At 44.5% G+C, this 17,796-nt stretch overlaps 7 protein-coding genes across 7 annotated transcripts; 5 read left to right on the forward strand and 2 right to left on the reverse strand.

Moving 5' to 3' along the window:
* Positions 1-65: 65 nt before the first annotated feature.
* BGW36DRAFT_439426 (uncharacterized protein) lies at positions 66-1,668 on the reverse strand (the record flags this gene model as incomplete). The annotated part of the gene is made up of 2 exons (XM_046221502.1): positions 66-1,525; positions 1,600-1,668. 2 exons carry the CDS (start codon positions 1,666-1,668, stop codon positions 149-151), a joined length of 1,446 nt encoding a protein of 481 aa, XP_046067710.1. The 3' UTR covers positions 66-148.
* Positions 1,669-3,316: 1,648 nt separating this feature from the next.
* Positions 3,317-3,946, forward strand: BGW36DRAFT_363945 (uncharacterized protein; the record flags this gene model as incomplete). Its single annotated transcript, XM_046214506.1, has 1 exon — positions 3,317-3,946. The coding sequence occupies one exon, from the start codon at positions 3,317-3,319 to the stop codon at positions 3,944-3,946; it is 630 nt and encodes a 209-aa protein (XP_046067711.1).
* A 144-nt stretch (positions 3,947-4,090) lies between these two features.
* Positions 4,091-5,109, reverse strand: BGW36DRAFT_432168 (putative carboxyphosphonoenolpyruvate mutase; the record flags this gene model as incomplete). The annotated part of the gene is made up of 3 exons (XM_046221089.1): positions 4,091-4,713; positions 4,780-4,924; positions 4,981-5,109. 3 exons carry the CDS (start codon positions 5,107-5,109, stop codon positions 4,091-4,093), a joined length of 897 nt encoding a protein of 298 aa, XP_046067712.1.
* Positions 5,110-5,412: 303 nt separating this feature from the next.
* On the forward strand, positions 5,413-8,293 carry BGW36DRAFT_363947 (aconitase family protein; the record flags this gene model as incomplete). Its single annotated transcript, XM_046214507.1, has 8 exons — positions 5,413-5,497; positions 5,554-5,969; positions 6,026-6,208; positions 6,270-6,629; positions 6,685-7,225; positions 7,281-7,612; positions 7,685-7,862; positions 7,941-8,293. 8 exons carry the CDS (start codon positions 5,413-5,415, stop codon positions 8,291-8,293), a joined length of 2,448 nt encoding a protein of 815 aa, XP_046067713.1.
* A 1,084-nt stretch (positions 8,294-9,377) lies between these two features.
* On the forward strand, positions 9,378-10,820 carry BGW36DRAFT_304868 (uncharacterized protein; the record flags this gene model as incomplete). The annotated part of the gene is made up of 1 exon (XM_046212015.1): positions 9,378-10,820. The coding sequence occupies one exon, from the start codon at positions 9,378-9,380 to the stop codon at positions 10,818-10,820; it is 1,443 nt and encodes a 480-aa protein (XP_046067714.1).
* Positions 10,821-11,541: 721 nt separating this feature from the next.
* On the forward strand, positions 11,542-13,589 carry BGW36DRAFT_304893 (uncharacterized protein; the record flags this gene model as incomplete). The annotated part of the gene is made up of 6 exons (XM_046212021.1): positions 11,542-11,631; positions 11,690-11,796; positions 11,877-12,188; positions 12,243-12,680; positions 12,741-13,006; positions 13,057-13,589. The coding sequence occupies 6 exons, from the start codon at positions 11,542-11,544 to the stop codon at positions 13,587-13,589; spliced, it is 1,746 nt and encodes a 581-aa protein (XP_046067715.1).
* A 1,247-nt stretch (positions 13,590-14,836) lies between these two features.
* On the forward strand, positions 14,837-16,351 carry BGW36DRAFT_388662 (putative salicylate hydroxylase). The gene has a single exon (XM_046217252.1). The coding sequence runs from the start codon at positions 15,019-15,021 to the stop codon at positions 16,252-16,254; it is 1,236 nt and encodes a 411-aa protein (XP_046067716.1). The 5' UTR covers positions 14,837-15,018; the 3' UTR covers positions 16,255-16,351.
* The last annotated feature ends 1,445 nt before the right edge of the window (positions 16,352-17,796 follow it).

Genomic DNA, 17,796 nt, shown 5'->3' on the forward strand with positions numbered 1-17,796 from the left:
GTCTAGTTTTACATAGTGTGCATTTCTTGTGCTTCAAACGAAACCCATGATACTGAAATTAATGAATGCGTTTCTCGGCCTGTCTATATTTTGAAAAAGGGGTCAACGGAAAAGGTTCAAGCACGTGAATGTTTTTGAATAGGATTTACTAATTCATGACCAAAATAGCACCTAGAGCTGCATGGCCGTTGTATTTCCAAGGTTGCATGACCAGGGGTGACGGCTTGCTGAGCTTGGTCGCATCCATTGCCCAAGTCAAATGGTGCCTCCAAGTCTCATCTAAAGCATTAAAAATTGCATAGATAACCACTATGGCCCAGTCCTTCATCCACCATACAGATTGACCCGGTCCACGATGAAGCAATACACAGTAATAACCTAGAATGACCAGCGCGAGAGGTTTACGGTTCTGTAGCAAGAGAGTATATGGAGTGGATCTCGTCAACCAGCGCAATGCAAGAGCCCACTCTTCGGGATTCGAGGCCACATGGTACGATATAAGGTGGAGTATTGTTATAGCTTCTGAGTAGATTTCTCGCTCTACTAAGGAATTTGTTGTTGTGTCGTTGTTTAGGTTATGTAGTCGTTTCATGGCTGACGAGATCTCAGGGATAACGCCCGAGTTGTCGATACGTAGTGTTTCTTCCTCCAGCTCGGCTATGTCCATTTCCTTCTTGACCTGGGTGTACATCTCCGCCTTTTGTGGATTCCATGTCTCGTAAAAGGATAGAGGGAAAGAAAACCACAAAGATGTAACGCGTCGAATAAACAATATCATCTGCAAAAACCGATCGATCTCGTCTTGCCCCTTTTGCTGATGTGGACCAGAGACAAGATTGCCCATAAACCCCAGCTCACAGATTATAGTCATACCCGAAAAAGTAAAAATTGGATCCATGTTATCCGAATTTAGAATTCTCTCTGCAGTGCGGAACCGGGATGCACCTTTACCAAGGTATTTGACGGCCATGTTGTGATATTTGATGCGAGATAATGGGTCACCAGACGAAGACGCACTGTGTAAATGATTAATATGAAGGGCAGAAATACAAAGAAGCGCATATACAACATAATCACAAGACTGAACATAGGTTGGAACTAAGTTAAGTATGCGACGTTCCATTGGACCTTTTGATGACATGCTTCCAGATGTAATGGTGAAGAAATGGTTTAGGAGCTCCAGGTCATCTTGGTCTAGATAGGGATGGTTGATTGGAAATAACACCTTGATATTAGGTATCGGCGCGTATACGCAAACATCTCGACTCTTCACATAAGCCTCACTATGTCCGGAATTGCTAGCTCGCTTGCGGCGTCTATTGGTAGGACGGCGTTGAGTGTTGCTGTATATCGCTGCACCGGCTGATCGGCGATCAAATTTGATTGATAGCTCTGGTTCCGAGGCAAGCGTTCTTGTATCTAGATTTACGCTCGTCGAGGAGTATTCTGTTGTAAAATAGTCCAGATAGTCGCACCTGATGCCTAGCTTCGTGCAAGGTCCACAGGATTGTTTTCGCTCGTCGCACTATTTCACCCATGTCAGTTGAATTGAGGCGCATTGATTGGGATATAAATCTAGAATTTGATCTTTACCTTTACCTTTCTAGCCTTACATTTTGCACAGCCGTGATGTGAATTTGTATGGCTTCTTCGCGAACCAGAGGCCATCATTATACCCCAGCTACTAAACTATCGCTGCTCGGTCGGACAATTTAGGCTGCAGCAATAATGTCAAAAGCACGCGAGCTCGAAAATGGAGTAGTCTGAGCCCCGTTCGCACACCATTTGAGCCTCGTTGGTTTCCTTGACTGCATCTGGAATTTCGCTCGGGGTGATACAGCGAAAACTAGGGGGGAAAATACAAACAAGACTGCGACAATTGATGATTTTCGGCGTCCCGCGACTCGGCCAGAATCACGGGATGAACTTGTCGTAAACGTTTCCTGATACAGTAACGTTTCTTCCAGCTAAACTTTTTTTGGCAATTCTTCAGCTATATGGGACGGGAGCCTAAAACGGAAAGCTAAATGATGTACCCGTTAACGAGAGCGATTTGGCCTATGTTGGTTTGGGCGACGTAGTACAGCGTATCGGATATTTATTAGTGTCACTAGCATGGTATATACGCGTAGAATGGTCTTCTCATATCCGACGTTGGCGATATTTACATTACTAACTGAATTCCTTCAGTTGTTCCTCTCATATATATTGGAAGTTATAGAACTGGACTACTACACTGGATATTGATGCGGTATCTGGAGCAATATGACCCATACAGAAGAAGGTAATACAAACACTCTCGAGGAAGAGAAATTGGGGTTTCCGTCACAAATCAATGCAGATAGAAAGTAGCGTTATGGATAAACAGCAAAATGATGATGAGTACTATCACAAATATGTCCACGGCGCAAGGCTTATCGCTATCCTAGCCCCAACTACTCTTGTCTATTTCTTGGTGATGCTCGATAGTGCTATTATCTCTACATCCATTCCGCAGATTACATTTGACTTCAACTCGCTGCTTGATGTTGGCTGGTTAGATTGCTCTCGTGGAAAGTAATCGATATGAAATGTTGACTTCACTATGGGCGTGGGAGTTTTTACCAATTGGCAAGCTCATCTTTACAGCCACTAAGCGGTCGTATATACTCTCACTTCAACACCAGGGCAAGCCTTGCAATGAATACTATCTTCTTTGCGATTTTGAAGCTATGCTGACTTACCATTTTTTGGTTCAGCGGTCGTATCTGATTTTTCTTTGCAGTATTCCAGCTTGGATCTGCGCTGTGCGGTCCTAAATGCTGATAGTGGGAAGGGCAGTGGCTGGACTTGGCTCTTCGGGTCTGACGAATGGTGCTTTCACGAAACATTATAGTTAGGTTTCTTGTAAATGACAAACCCGCGCTCAATTTACTAGGGTGATGTCCTTAATTTTGAAGATTTCAAGTCCCTCATTATAACAAATGTTTTTATCTCATTGGTCATATTTTTTCGCCTGGTTGGAGGCGACACAGCGGAGCCTTCTAAAATTCGGAACATCCCGGCGACAGCTGATGCCAAGTCCGAGACATATTATATGTAGAATGGAAAATGGTCACTGTTGACAAATATCACTTATTACCTCAATATCTACAAATAGATTATTTCACGCGCCAACTGATTCAGAACAATTCAATATCAAAATTCAATTCGCATTTTATTTAAGAGACGCCCCTCACTTAAGGCAGACGCCAAGCACTAAATGGAATCCACATATAAAACGCATTGACCTCGACAATTCGAAATTCAAGTCAAAGCACCATCGAGAACATTAAAAATGGCAGTTACCGAGCTTGCTCTCCTTCATCTCAAAAACAACGACGCCATCACTGCAGCGTCAAATTCGGCAGTACTATCCAAATTGCGAACCGCAATCGCTGCCCAGGCTTCACACGCAAAATACCCTGTTTACCTTTTCAGTCAGGTTGAAGATCTGTCTTATATCTATATTCTTGGTGGCTGGAGTTCTATCGCCGCACATGTGAACGACTGGATTCCTTCGGCCTCTAACCAGGAAGCCATGGCCTCATTAGCTGACGCGGTCGATGTTGTTTGGTTGCAGCACCTGGAACTGGATCCAAAAACTGCTAAGATCCCCCTGGATGCACCAATCATAGCTATTGGCCGCTACTTTATTTCCAATTCCAACAAGGTCGGGTATGAGAAGACATTTTCTGAGACGAGGCAACATCTGGAGGCATATTCTGCTCCAAGATCGCTCGATGGAGGGTGGCGATTAGATATTGAAGAGGCCGGAAAAGAAGAATTCGTGTTGTTTAGCGGGTGGACGGCAGTAGAAGACCATTTCAAATTTGCCGAGTCGGAGGGATTCAAGGAATTTGGCAGAATTAAGGATTTCATGGAAGGTGCCGAAATCAAGCACGTCACGCTATGTGAAAGCGCCTAATTTTCATACTCAGGAGTTAATATTTTTGACATGGTATGGCTTCGAGATATATGTGGGCGTCAGATCATCGGTGATCAACTCCATAAATATTGATAATTATGATACATTGCCTATTCAGGCGATTATAGTGAAGCAATATACAAACTATACTCCATTTTCAAACGATTTTCCACCAGCTGCAGCATCGAGCATCAACGCCTGTTTCAACCCTACAACATTAAACAGATCTCGCGGGCTAACCCCTTCAGATGCAGGCGGCACCCCATCTCTCTTCAACATTTTTACGGCTGCACTAACAGCACCATGGACACTACCCAACGCTAGACCGGGGAAAATTATAACTCGGAATCCAAGTTCTTGAGCCTCCGGTACCGATAGGTCTGGGGAAACACCTCCCGGTACGGAATTGAAAAGGACCGGGGTCGGGCTTAGCTCCTTACAAGCATTTTGTGCTTCTTCTTTGGATCTGACGCCCTCCAGAAAGGCAACATCTGCACCAATTCCGATCGCACGTTTCAAGCGAGACATGGCAGCATCATATCCCAAAGATTGTAGTGCGTCTGTGCGGGCAATCAGGACAATATCACCCCCTGACTGCTTACGCGCATTGACGGCGGCTTGTATCCGTGAAAGAAACTCATCTTCATCAACGAGCTGTTTGTTGCGCAAGTGACCACAGCGCTTAGTAGTTACCTGATCCTCCAGATGCAAAGCAGCAACACCGCTCCGGATATATTCTGTAACGGTCCGGTGAACCATCAAGGAACCTATACTCGGTCATTATAAGATCCCTGTGAAATTGCATTGATAATAAATAAACGTTTTAACCTTACCACCAAATCCCGTGTCAGCATCTGCTATCAATGGAACAGCCGTATTCAAATTGGCAATCATCTCTGCATTTCCACGCATTTCATTTAATGTGAGAATACCCAGGTCTGGCTGCCCCAGTACTGATGCGGCTGTTCCTGCCCCGGTCTATTATGCCTCTGAGAAAACTGGCACATACTATGAGGTAGTAGATATATCCATACCATGTATAAGGCGTCGAAGCCTTCATTTAACGCAATTCTAGCTGTGAGTCCATCGAAAACGCCAGGGCATACGATAATTTTACTCTCGTCCGCTAGAAGTTGTCGTAGTCTTGCCACTGCCTGAGCCATTTTTTCTCTATTTCTGTGGTATTTCTTGCCAACCCTTAACAGAATATGAAATTTTTTAAAAAAGAATAATTATTTTACATGAGAAAATCGATAGTTCAGTGTTTGGTGTCACGATCCTATATTATATCCTAGTCGGGCCGGAAACGGGCCGAGCAGCAGCGGCAGCGGACCGGCTCAGATTATAACCCTTTCACGCCAGTGACTATATAGACTGATTGAAACATTGTTGGCTAATATTAATAAAAAAGGAGTCTCATCAAGATATTATACGACACTGTGAACTCCTGCGAGGTAATAATCAAAATGCCGGAATCGAACAAGTCCAGCCTCGATCAAGTTATTCAACTCCTCGAACAAACGAGAGGCCTTTCCTTGGAAGACGCCGAACGTAAGGCATCTTTAATATCAGGATGTATATTGAAAATGAATTAAAAATGTGCATAGTTGAAAAGCTACCCAGAAGCCGAGGCATTTTGCCCCAGTTGAAAACTTTGGGCGATATCTTGCTGGCTCATGGCCATCAGCGCGAGGCCAATACCATCAAGGATGTTCTCACAATCTGTGAGCAGCCCTCTGACCTAGGGGGTCTTGGCCTAAACGGCGATGTGGAACCTTTTCCAGCAGAAAAAGAATCAGAAATCGTTTTCCTTGTTTCCGCTTGGCTCGAGTCACTCAATTCCGCTGATAGATCTAGATCCCGGCAAGCTCCGCTACCTGTACGACCAGAAGGTCGTCGTGGAATGACTCTAAGCGAGAAGATCTTTGCACTACATGATGTTGACCAGAAAGGCTATGTTGCACCTGGGGATCTGATTCGAGTCGATGTTGACTGGGTGATTGCATCGGAGGCTTCATGGAAGGTTCGTTTCTCAGATCATTTTGGCTCATCATAAATCTAATGATGTTTAACCCAAAGGGAATGGAGAAGACTTATGAAGGTCTAGGGAGACCTAAAATCTTCAGAAACGACCGATTCTGGCTTGCAGGCGATCACGTCGTGGATCCTCGAATAACTAAGATCCCTCAAGTGAAAGCTCTGATTGATGCCAGTGAGAGAGCTAAGCACGTTTTCAAAATGACGGATTACCAAGGAATGAATGTCAGTATACTATCCTTTAGCATTCTGTCTTTCTTGCTGGAAGTTACTGAACTATGTCTAGTATACTATCCTCCACACAGAATTCTACCGTGAGCGAGCTCAGCCAGGAATGATGATCATTGGCTCTGATTCGCACACCTGTTCATCAGGGGCCTTAGGCTGCCTGGCCGTCGGTCTTGGTGCTGCAGACGTTACCTTGCCTCTAGTCACTGGGGAAACTTGGTTCAAAGTCCCTGAGTCTGTGAATATCCGTCTTGTTGGTGAACCAAAGCCCGGGATTGGCGGTAAAGATGTGATTCTATACATTCTGCAGCAATTGAAGCGGAACACTGTTGCTGCTGAAAGAATTGTAGAGTATACTGGCCCTGGACTCAGATACCTAACTCCGGACGCTCGTTTCGCGATCTCAAATATGACCACGGTACCTTATATTTTCTCCCCCCGTTTTATTCTATGAAACGCTCACATCATTCCAGGAACTTGGAGGTATCACGGGCATATTTGTGCCCGATAAAACGACTTATAATTTCATACAAAAGCGCCGACTACCGCGACACAAATCCTCCAGTATTTATTTTCAGCCAGATGAGGACGCACAGTACGCCGAAACGCATGAAATCGACCTAGGTAATGTCCGCTCGTTCATTGCCAAATACCCAAAACCAGATGACGTAGTTCCCGTTCCTGAATGCGAGGGAATGAAACTGGACGGTTGTTTTATTGGTGCGTGTACTACTGCTGAAGAGGACCTTATCCTCGGCGCGCTGGTCCTCGAACAAGGGCTCAAAAGAGGAATAAAACCCGTTAAAACCGGAAATAGAAAGGTTGTCCCGGGTTCTCTACCAATTCTACGTAAACTCCGTGATTTGGGCTTGGTGGATGTCTATGAACAAGCCGGTTTCGAAATTGGTGTGCCTGGGTGCAGCTACTGTGTAGGAATGTCGGCCGATCAGGCAAAACCGGGTGAAATTTGGATATCCTCACAAAATCGAAACTTTGAAAACCGAATGGGCAAAGGTAATGTACAAATTTCTATTTCATTTGCTATTTTTGCTCACCTGTAAATAAACAGGATCCATCGGGAACCTTGGTTCTGCAGCCACCGTTGCCGCCTCATCCTTTGAGATGAAAGTTAAGGACCCTCATGAATTACTTGCTACTATAGATTTGGATCGGTGGGATTCCTTAAGAGGAGTATCAAAGGCGCCAACAGCCGAATCACCGCCGACCAACATCTTATATGTTGAGCCATATGGAACTTCTTACGCTGGTACAGAGCCAGCCGAGCAAGAAGTTGAGGCGACCTCAACCGAGGAGGCAGTAAACAGTAAAGACACAAGTGCTAGCGAGGAAATTTTGACAGGCAAAGTTCAAAGACTCGGTGACTATATCGACACAGATGCGGTACGGTTTATACGCCATTTGGCTTATTTCAATATTTTAGACCTAGTTTTCTTTTACTGACAAATGAAATAGCTGGCCCCTGCAGAGTTTCTAGTAGGATCAGCCACAAGTGAAGCAATCGGTTCGCACTGTCTTGAATACACGCATCCTGATTTCCGCCAACATGCCAAAGATGGATTTAATATCGTCGTAGCTGGTACCGCCTTTGGATGTGGCTCGTCTCGCGAACAAGCCGTCATGGCATTGTTGGGTATGTTAATGTATCGCCCCTACGATTTAAGCACAGTGTGCGTGGAATCAAACTAATAAAATATATTGCTAAATATAGGAACTGGTGTGAAATGTGTCATCGCAAAATCATTTGCCTTTATTTTTCAGCGCAACATGCCCAATCTAGGGCTTCTGGGAATAACCGTGTCTGATGAATCCTTCTACAAAGCTGCTGTCGATGGGGCCGATGTCTCTATCAATCTACGAACCAAATTGATTCACATAGACGGGAAATCGCTTCCCTTCAAACTAAGCCAGATGGAGCGAGAGCTGTTTGAGCATGGAGGGATTACTTCTGCATTCAAGAAGTTTGGTAATCACTTGTTTCAGGCGATGACAATGCCGAAGAACTTCGCAGGGGTCAATAAACCCGGAAACCCAGTAGGGCCACATGCCGGACTGCAGTGGTGAGCCATGCTCCATACGTGATATCATGTAGTTAGGAAAATATGAGAATTTCAAAATCACCAATGCAGATTAATTGTTGATTATGAGAAATCATCAATCAACGCAGGACTTTTTGCCACTTGTATATATCCTTGCAAGATTTCACAACGATATTAAGTTCTTGATTGAGATCACAAACCGAGTATGGCGGATTGTTAAGCTGAATTAAACATTTTTAGGGCTTTCGCCGACACCAATCTCGAACAGGCAAACTTACCGGCAGGGCACTGATGATCAAGCTTGGGTTCCGTACTGGCGTACCCCATACGAAGAGTTCTGTCTGTGAAGCGAGTCAGGCCACTTGCTAACCGGGGTATGGGGTAATGCAATTTGAGGCCCAGCAGGGGGTTCGAGAGTTAGTCCAGCGCCGATCCCCAATTAATTTCCCGGTTTTTCTGTGCGGAATCCGGGAAACCCGTGCTCCGATACAACCCAGTAAATTTAGTGCATTAAGCAATATCTAGTCATAGGATAATATACAATTTTCGTTTTCGTATACTCGGCTCAAACCCGTAATCTGGTTCCTTTCATGTGTTTTAATTACTCCCACAACGTAGCCCCAGTCATTGGAATGTAGCCATTGATAATGGTCTATCAACTTCAGCTTTTTCCAAAGAAAACCAAAAAAGGACCATATCTTTCGGCCTTCAAACCGATAAGTTCCAGCAGCATGAAAGCCGTTAAAAGTCTGCTATTAAGGCTAAGAGCCACTCGGCATGGTCGGCCTCCACCGCTACCGCCAACACGCTCAATATAGACAGCAATGAGAGATAATATAATAAAATTAGCTATACGAGATAAAGTGGCCTCGGCCCGCTCTAGCTTGTTGTGTTAATTCTGATCCTTCTCGACATTTGAAAAACAGCGCTTCATGCCTTTCTAGCTATATTAAGCTCCCTTCACTCCCTTCACTGTCCCATCGGGGTTTATGCTCAAACGAGAAATTGGTAATAATCTTTCCAGCTGGAATCTGTTGAGATAATCAAAGAAAACCATGGCGGCTGGTGTCAGGACTATGTCGTTTTACTCTGCCTTGTCCATAGGCTTCATGGTCCTTGCTCCTTTGAAGGCTTCTGCACTCACAGCAGGTCCAGCAGCTTGTGCTAATCTGACCAATTATCTGGGTAGCTCAAAGGTAAACAGCAATCAACTGAGTTTACAGTACATCAATACCCGCGAAGACTATTGGAATGCGGTGCAAAGCAACTATGCTCCATCTTGTATAATCTATCCAAGCTCTGCTCAGGACGTTTCGGTTGCGTTACAAGGGATCCGTGCTGCCAGGAGCCGCTTTGCTATTAAAGCCGGAGGCCACAACCCGAATACATATTTTTCATCCGTGGATGCAGGTGTTCTCATAGATCTTGGTAGTATGACAGACATGTTGTACGACAGCGAGACGACACTTGCAACGTACGAACCAGGTAGCGATTTCGGCCACTTGTACAATTATTACGTCCAGTTTAATCGTACCGTGGTAGGTGCGAGATTGGCAGGAGTCGGTACAGGGCTTGCTCTTGGTGGTGGTTTGAGCTTTCTATCACCACAGTATGGAATGGCCTGCGATGGCTTCCGAGAGTTAGAAGTTGTTCTCCCAAGTGGAGAAATCGTCACGGCATCTAACACAAACAACCCTGACCTTTTCTTTGCTATGCGTGGTGGTGGCGGCAATGCATATGGTGTAGTTACAAAGTACACTGTTCAAAGCCGTCAGATAGGCGAGTTTTATGCCGGCAACATCATCTATCTTTTCAACCAAACCACTGCAGTTGCCGAGGCAATCCAGAATTTCATCCAGTATAATGATAACCCAAAAGCAAGCATAATAGGCACATATGAAATGCTTCCAACACCAAGCCTTGGCCTTGACTTGGACCGAGCTGTCATCATGTTCCTTGTCCATGATGGGCCAGATGCAGGAGATGTGTTTCAGAATTTCACCAAGATCCCCAGCCTTATCAATACGTTGGGGATCAAAACTTATCCAGAGGTAGCCAATATGCCAATCTCTATGGAAACTGAGCTCTCCCGTGGCGATAACATTTTTCGCGTTGGCGTCCATCGCATTGGTGATGGAAGTTACATGACTGCGTTGAATAATTGGTTTAATTGGGCAGAAAGTAACAAAGGTAGCTACGTTCTCAGTTCAATCGACTTCCAGCCGATCCCAAGAAGCTTGACCGATGCAAGCAAATCTCAAGGAGGCAACGCAATGCAAATGCCTGACGGACCCTGGTTCTGGGTTAATTATCTTATTTCAACACCGCCTGGAATGTCTCAAGAAGACTACAATGCAGCGCAAGCTAGTTTCCGCGAACTGGTCGCTAACACGACAAACGCCGAAGGCTTGCCTCTTTTCATTAACGATGCTAGCTATGACCAAAATCCTCTGTCGACCTTTTCAACATACTCAAAGTTGCAGGGAATCAAGAAAAAATATGATCCGGATAATTTCTTTGCGGATTACACGGGAGGATGGTCATTCGAGTGAGTAGTTAGTGTAGGTGATCTTTTGCGTGGACAGATTTCGTATTCTTATATTTTTGGTGATCATCAGGCGGGAAAATGGTCTTCCAGAACTCGGCAGATATGTACAACTACATATGTCACTATGCTCACCTTTGGCTTAAGAAATTAGGTTGCGTGATTTCTTCATGGTTTATAAACTATAATACCACATTGTTGAAGAAATGTATATCGGAAATCCATTGATTTGAAAGAAACGCTTAAAACTTCGCATACAATCGTATATATGTATTCTCAGCAAAAGATTTGTAGTCTTTATACAAGCATTTATGCTTAGAACACAATTTCTAATATTTTACAAGTAAGATATAATTCCAATTGAAGCACTCCAATGGTAACAGTATTCGAATAACAGCGTTCCACTGATTGGCTTAAACGATAATTTCGAATTTTTTGACGGCGATTGGCTGAAGGGCATTCCGCTAGTCCGATTACGTCAATCGCCGATCTACACCTCATGCACGTGATGTAACACTAACATAAAAGCTGGGGTATTAGTTGGTTGACGATGGCTGTGGGGGCTGCCGGGGACTAACAATCGAGTCGCAAGACACAACTCATCTCAATTGTGCAGCTATGCACCCATGAATTCGCTGGACGCATGAATCTATCACCATGCACTCTACTATATGAGGAGACGGTATACCGAGTTCCTCTATGCGGGTTCCTTTCTCTCGTGAAACACCATGCCTCGCGCACGACAGAGGACGGGGACATCGGAGGCTACCGGCCAGAGGAGCCGCCGCATCGCTTGTCGAAACTGTCGGCAAGCGAAGGTCAGTATTTCGATGACCCTATCCCTGTCTTCAAAAATGTAATTTAACATCATTTCAGATGCGTTGTGAACTGTCGGCTGGAGGTCCAGTTCCTTGCCATCGATGCCGGCGGTTGGACCGCGAATGCAAGGTAGATACAGAGTATAAAAGAATCAATAGACAAGAGTGAGAGGATTCCCACTCTATGCCATTTCTTGTCATGGTATGCAAGTTATAAGTCGCGGTGCTGAAACTACGGCTTCTAGGAAACTCGAAGAACTGGAAGAGGAAATCCGGCAACTGCGGTCTTCTATAAAGACTACCACATCGTCCGATTCCCGCACAGTTGAGAATAACCCGCCTGTGAATGGTATGCTATCATCGCAGTTTCCGACGATGTTAAGCCCAGGGGTGTCTGTGCTTAGTAATGAAATTCTTCCCGCTGTGCCCGCGATTTCGTTTGAAGAATCACCTGGATCGTCGTCTCGGCGTCTGAGTCAATTTCCAGGTTCTTCGTCCTCTAGATCAATAGGTCACATCAGACTCGAATCGTCTCAGATAGATGCATACTTTCACCTGTACGTACGGATATATTCAATTTCACGCTGATATTTAGATACTTACGTTGTCAGCTTCTTTGAGAAATACTTTCCACACCTACCATTCCTCGACCCTTTTGTCTCACCAGATGAATACTATCTTCGATCACCTTTACTATTCTGGATGATAGTCTATGTATCATCGCGCCGCGTACCCGACGAGCCAGGCTTAGGGGTCAGTTTGATTCCTCCAGTGAAGAAACTTTTATGGGAATCAATTTCTAGTCCTCCCCACTCTTGGGAGTTAGTGCAGTCTATTATTCTTGTATGCATGTGGCCTTTTCCCACCTCGTCTCTATCAACGGACAATAGTATCGTCTTGGTCACGACGGCTCAGACAATCGCCATGCGGCTCGGTTTGCATAGACCGGATGCAATTCAAGATTTCTCTCGAACGAATAGACGATTATCTAAAAGTGAGGTCTCCGAAGCATTGAGGACATGGTCGGCCTGTTTTATCGCTGCTCAAAGGTATGCTTCTACGGGACCACAGTATTCAATGAAGACTAGTTGGCTGATATCTACCTGCAGTCTTGCAGTTACAGACGGACAACCGTTGATGGCGTCTGATTTGATGATTGATCGACTGTGCGATCAAGAAACTACCGATATCATTCCAGAGGCTTTAAGATTTCAACTTGTTGTAGCTAGGTTTGCGGCACGAGTGTGTTCCGTAATGTCGGGTACTTCCAAGTTTACAACTGATGTTCCGCGCCTTGGAGAAAGCTTGTCGGTGCTAGCACTTCTTGAACAGGAATTCATGGACATGAGTTCATCAATAGCCAACAATCTTACAGGTGGGATCCACCCTCTCGAAGTGCTGGCTTTGATTGCTTACCGTATGTAGTTGAGGATCGCATTCTTCTGGACGGCACCGGTCTTCATCTGTACGTGTTCTTCCTTATCGAGCCTGGTGGGTCGGACATTCGCCGAAGGGCCCTTTTACGGGCCTTTCATATGGCAACTACATTGATTGCCCAGCTACATGGCCTTGATAAGGAACATGGTATGATAGAGTTTGGGCCTCTCTCACATTTCCGTACTGTCTCACTATCTGCCATGTTCATCCTGAAAATTGGTCACTCTAGCTACGCCGAATATCTCGATTGTGAAAGGGGTAAGCATTTATTTCACGTGGCAACTCAATTGATGAGGAGAATGTCGATTGAAGATAATGACCTACCGGGCCGCATGTCAAAAATAATGACCCAACTCTGGAGCGCACAAGCTCGAATCGACAAGACAAATGAAGAACCAAGCTTGAAATTGAGGACGCGATTGTCGGGCAGTCTACTCCATGACTCGCTATGGAGTTGGCGAGAGACCTTTGGGGGACAAGCTGGCGATGTAGATAGGCAAAATGGCCTTGCAGGTATTTGAGCCACAATACATATAATTTAAAAATTAACATACTGACTCTATGTGTGAGTAGCCCCATCCGCTCCTGAAAGCAGCGCTATACATGAAAATCAAGTCACTGAATCCACATCCGAGATTGGAGCCGAATTATTGCTTTTGGAGGACATGCTAGATGCGGAATTGCTATCCTTGCTACCTTTCAGCTTCGAAGGAGATGCTCTCCTGACCAATTGATTAGCGTTTCAATTACCGATCTAAGCGCTTCTTCAACAATGGACCTTAAGGCATAGACTTGCACTGGAGCTTACCATAGAACAAATGAAGACTGCTCTGAATGAATGGAAGAGTGGTTGGGACATTTGCGCCGGCCCACTGGCCCTGGAAGATTTTAGGCGACTGGGATTTGTACAGTATGCTGCTATCGAGCTGTGGCAACTTGCGACTAGGATGATTTCGTGATGGCTTTTCCGTATCTACTGTAAATTCGAATCCTATGCCTTTTTTAAAATATCTCTTCAATGCCTCGTTTCCTTTCAATATTTTCCATGGCTGATAATTACATTGAAATAATGCGGTGCTACTTTACTCCTAGCCTTCACATGTCTTACGATCATTCAATTCAGACTTCATTTCGGCGTTTTATGTGCATATTTACTGATGATCATCATCAAGATTTGATCGGACAAAATAATGGCTCGGCTTCATCGTCATTTATTTTCTATGCTTTTAAATTATTGTGTTTCACGACAAGTGAAAACCTTTTCCTTTTTTGTCCTTTTTCTTTCTGCTCCCCCTTTTGGAATTTTTTTTTAATACCATTTCACTATAATTCTCCTTCTACGTTCGGAGATGGTCCAAGTTTAACTCCTCCTTCGTCACATCCATGTTGGTTTCGTAACAGGTGACCAACTCGGGGTGGATTACATTAAGCGGTGAAAGGACTTGGGTTGAAAAAGTTGGACTTCCTGTAGTCCGCCGTACGTAGCGCTATTCGTATGTGACACCGTCTAGTCTATGGTTTGATTTGTGGTGTTTCAGAGTTATACCTTCTTTCCTGCCTTTCGGATTTTTTTAACCGTGAGCACGGCGGACTGAAGGGCGGTCCATCCTTTTCAACTTTTGCAATCCAAGTCGCTTTACCGTCCTAAATCAAATAAGCGAATTTAATTGGCCCGGACACTATATACACAAAACTTTCTCAGCTGAAAAGCTAATAGTAGTGCCGCTGTCACCTAACCCCTCAATTTTCAGCTCCCTTCCAGTCAACTTTGAAATTGGGGTTAGAATGTAAGACACAATATTCAGCATTTAAATTGCTGACTCACCCTCTCATCATGAGGGACAAAAGTGGAAAAATTCAAACGTTCGATAATATTTGTGCTTTGGCTCGCTATACCACTTTCTTCCATTTTGACACCACACAAAATTTCCATCTTATCATCCTTTTCTAATGGCCCCAACAAAGTCCAAGGTAGCCATCATTGGCTCAGGCCTCGCAGGCTTAACTCTTGCTCTTGCTTTGCACCAGCAGAACATCCCAGTCACTGTGTATGAATCTCGACCTGCACCGTTGAATATCGGGGGTGCTGTCATGCTTTCTCCCAATGCGCTCCGGGTTCTTGATAATCTAGGTATTTACGATATTTTCAAGACCAAGGGTTACAACTTCACGCATTTGGAGTATAGAGACTTGGAAGGCAACTTGACAGAAACGTATCCATTTGGAGGAAAGGAAAAGTACGGGTATGACGGATTGCGGATCTACCGTTATGTTCTCATCGAGGAATTAGTAGCAGCGTTGAAAGAGAAGAGCATCCCCGTACATTACGGAAAGAAATTCACACATGTAGTGAAAGATACAGTGGAAGAAGGAGTGGTCTTCGCCTTTGCTGATGGTACCACTGAATCCGCCACCCTCCTCGTTGGTGCTGACGGTATTCATTCAACCGTGCGGCGATACCTGTATCCCGACTTGGAGACAAAGTTCATTGGCATGGCAGGCATCACAGCTGCAGTACCAACTTCCCAGCTGAAGCTGCCCCCTGGCTACTATTTACCGGTCACTATCACGTCCCCAAAGGGGGCATTTGTTATTGCTCCTCAGCAGCCCGATGGCTCCGAGGTTTTGATCGGGAAGCAGCAACGCGTCATTGCACCGGACCAACCCGGCTGGGATCGCGAATTTGTCTCTGACAAGGAAGGGGCTATTAAGTTTCTTCAATCCGATACAAGTCACTTTCCTGAATTTATACAAAACGCTGTCTCGTACATTGATCCTAAGAAAGTCAATAAATGGCCATTCTTCATCGTACCCAAGCTGGAGAAGTGGGCTTCAGAGACACGCCAGGTAATTATTGTTGGTGATTCAGCTCATGCCATCCCTCCCTCTGCCGGACAAGGCATCAACCAGGCTTTTGAAGACGTTTACATTCTCGCCCTGATACTTAGCCGTGAGAAGCGCATCAAAAGTTTGCAAGATGCACTGACTTTCTGGCAGAGTTATCGTCAAGAGCGAGTTGATAAAATTTTGGAACTGAATCAACAAATCGATCTGCGCCGCATGCCTTCGAATGATAAGGTTGTCGGTGTGGATAGTGGCGTTGTCAAAGCGGAATTTGACCTCACCTGGCTATACAATCCTAACTTCCCGAAGGTTGTTAATGATTGGGTATCTCAGCAGGAGTAATATGATAGATATTATTCAGTGATGAGACTTTATTAGATTGAAGTCTAGATTATAGTATTTTCGCTTAGGTTTCTTAATCTCATACTGCTTCTTCATTGTTATCTTTTCGGTCGATAACATCAACTAATTAATTCATCCAACTGAGGTTCTCCAAGAAAACAAATGATATGGTTCTATAACCAGTTTTCTTTATGGGAACGACTCGTTAAAAAGGGATAAGCAATGAAATCGTCAGGAAACTATGATTCAGTGACGCGTCAGTAGCACGAACGCGCAGGTGTTGATTCCCGATTAAGTGAAGTTCGGCGAACTCGAACTAAGAGTTTACGACCGTAAGGTCCGAACTGGGAATACCGACAATCGCGAGCAATTTTCGATGAAAGAAACAATGATGTTTTATTTCATAGTTGCGAGAATTAAGGACTAGATAATATTTGAATTCAGCTGGGAGAGGGAAATGCCGATTGTCCTAGCTGAGTATCTCTATGTAGCCCACTTGAGGCGTGAATTCAAAATTTTCGGAAAATTCGGAATTGGGGAAGAGTATCTGTTGAAGAGACCAACTTGACTACAGGTAGTTAGTGGTAGCAGTTTTCAGTCAGCGTGATGACGACGTAAAACTACCTTTTGTAGTTGCTTCAGATGAATCCTTGACTTCTAGTATAGCACGTAATGCTCGTATAAAGATTTTTCACGCAGAAATAACTACACTACTCTCAAAATAGAAAGTCATTGGGAATTTATTGGGTCACGCAATTGACTTCTAGCCCCCTTGGAAGACCCAAATTATCAATAATGAGTGGCGGTGATCACGTCCTGCATTTAGAGATCCTCAATAAATATCGATTGCAGCCATAACACATTCCTTCTAGCGGATCGCATCTGGTACCTTGCCAAAGTCTTCCAGCTTACATATTTTATCAATAATCGCTCTTACACCTACCTTTCTACTCTCGAGATACCTTACACGTAGTCCAAGGCACTACATTTCGGAAAACGATCTGAGCTTTATTAGCATGCTTAGAACAATCATTTATGGCAACAAGTACGCTAACTCGATGATTGCTATATCGTCGCCGAATACTGTTGATGGAGACACCTTCAGTGTGCATGCATCTTTTTCGTAGACTCCGCAATAAACCAAGCTTCCCGCCTCTAGAGCAGAGGATGATTGAATGCTCCAAGACACGTGGAGAGCCAGTAATATATCAAAGTCATAAGGATACTTGGACTTTGAAAAGGCCTATTGGACTTCTGGAGTCTCTCTATCTAGCTCGATATATTCATCCGTCGCGTTTTCAATCACTTGGCTAGATGCATTTCACGGTCGTCATTCGAGGCTAAATGACGTACTTTCCGCCATTGTTCTTAAGTAGTTGGGCAAGACAAATACCAGTTGGCCTGAGCCAAAGAAAGACCGCGCTAGATCCAGACCCTATCATGACAAACAAGTGACTCAAGCTTTTCCTGGCTACTAACTACGAGTTAGGAGTATGAACGACCCTTCTTTTTTCGACTGATGATAACCGAAGAGGAAAGTTG

This window comes from Talaromyces proteolyticus (assembly GCF_021365285.1).
Source record: "Talaromyces proteolyticus strain PMI_201 chromosome Unknown BGW36scaffold_12, whole genome shotgun sequence".
Classification (NCBI taxonomy): domain Eukaryota; kingdom Fungi; phylum Ascomycota; class Eurotiomycetes; order Eurotiales; family Trichocomaceae; genus Talaromyces; species Talaromyces proteolyticus.

Excerpts from the sequence above, each read along its gene's own strand:
- BGW36DRAFT_388662 (XM_046217252.1), top strand. The coding sequence starts at position 15,019 with ATGGCCCCAACAAAGTCCAAGGTAGCCATCATTGGCTCAGGCCTCGCA.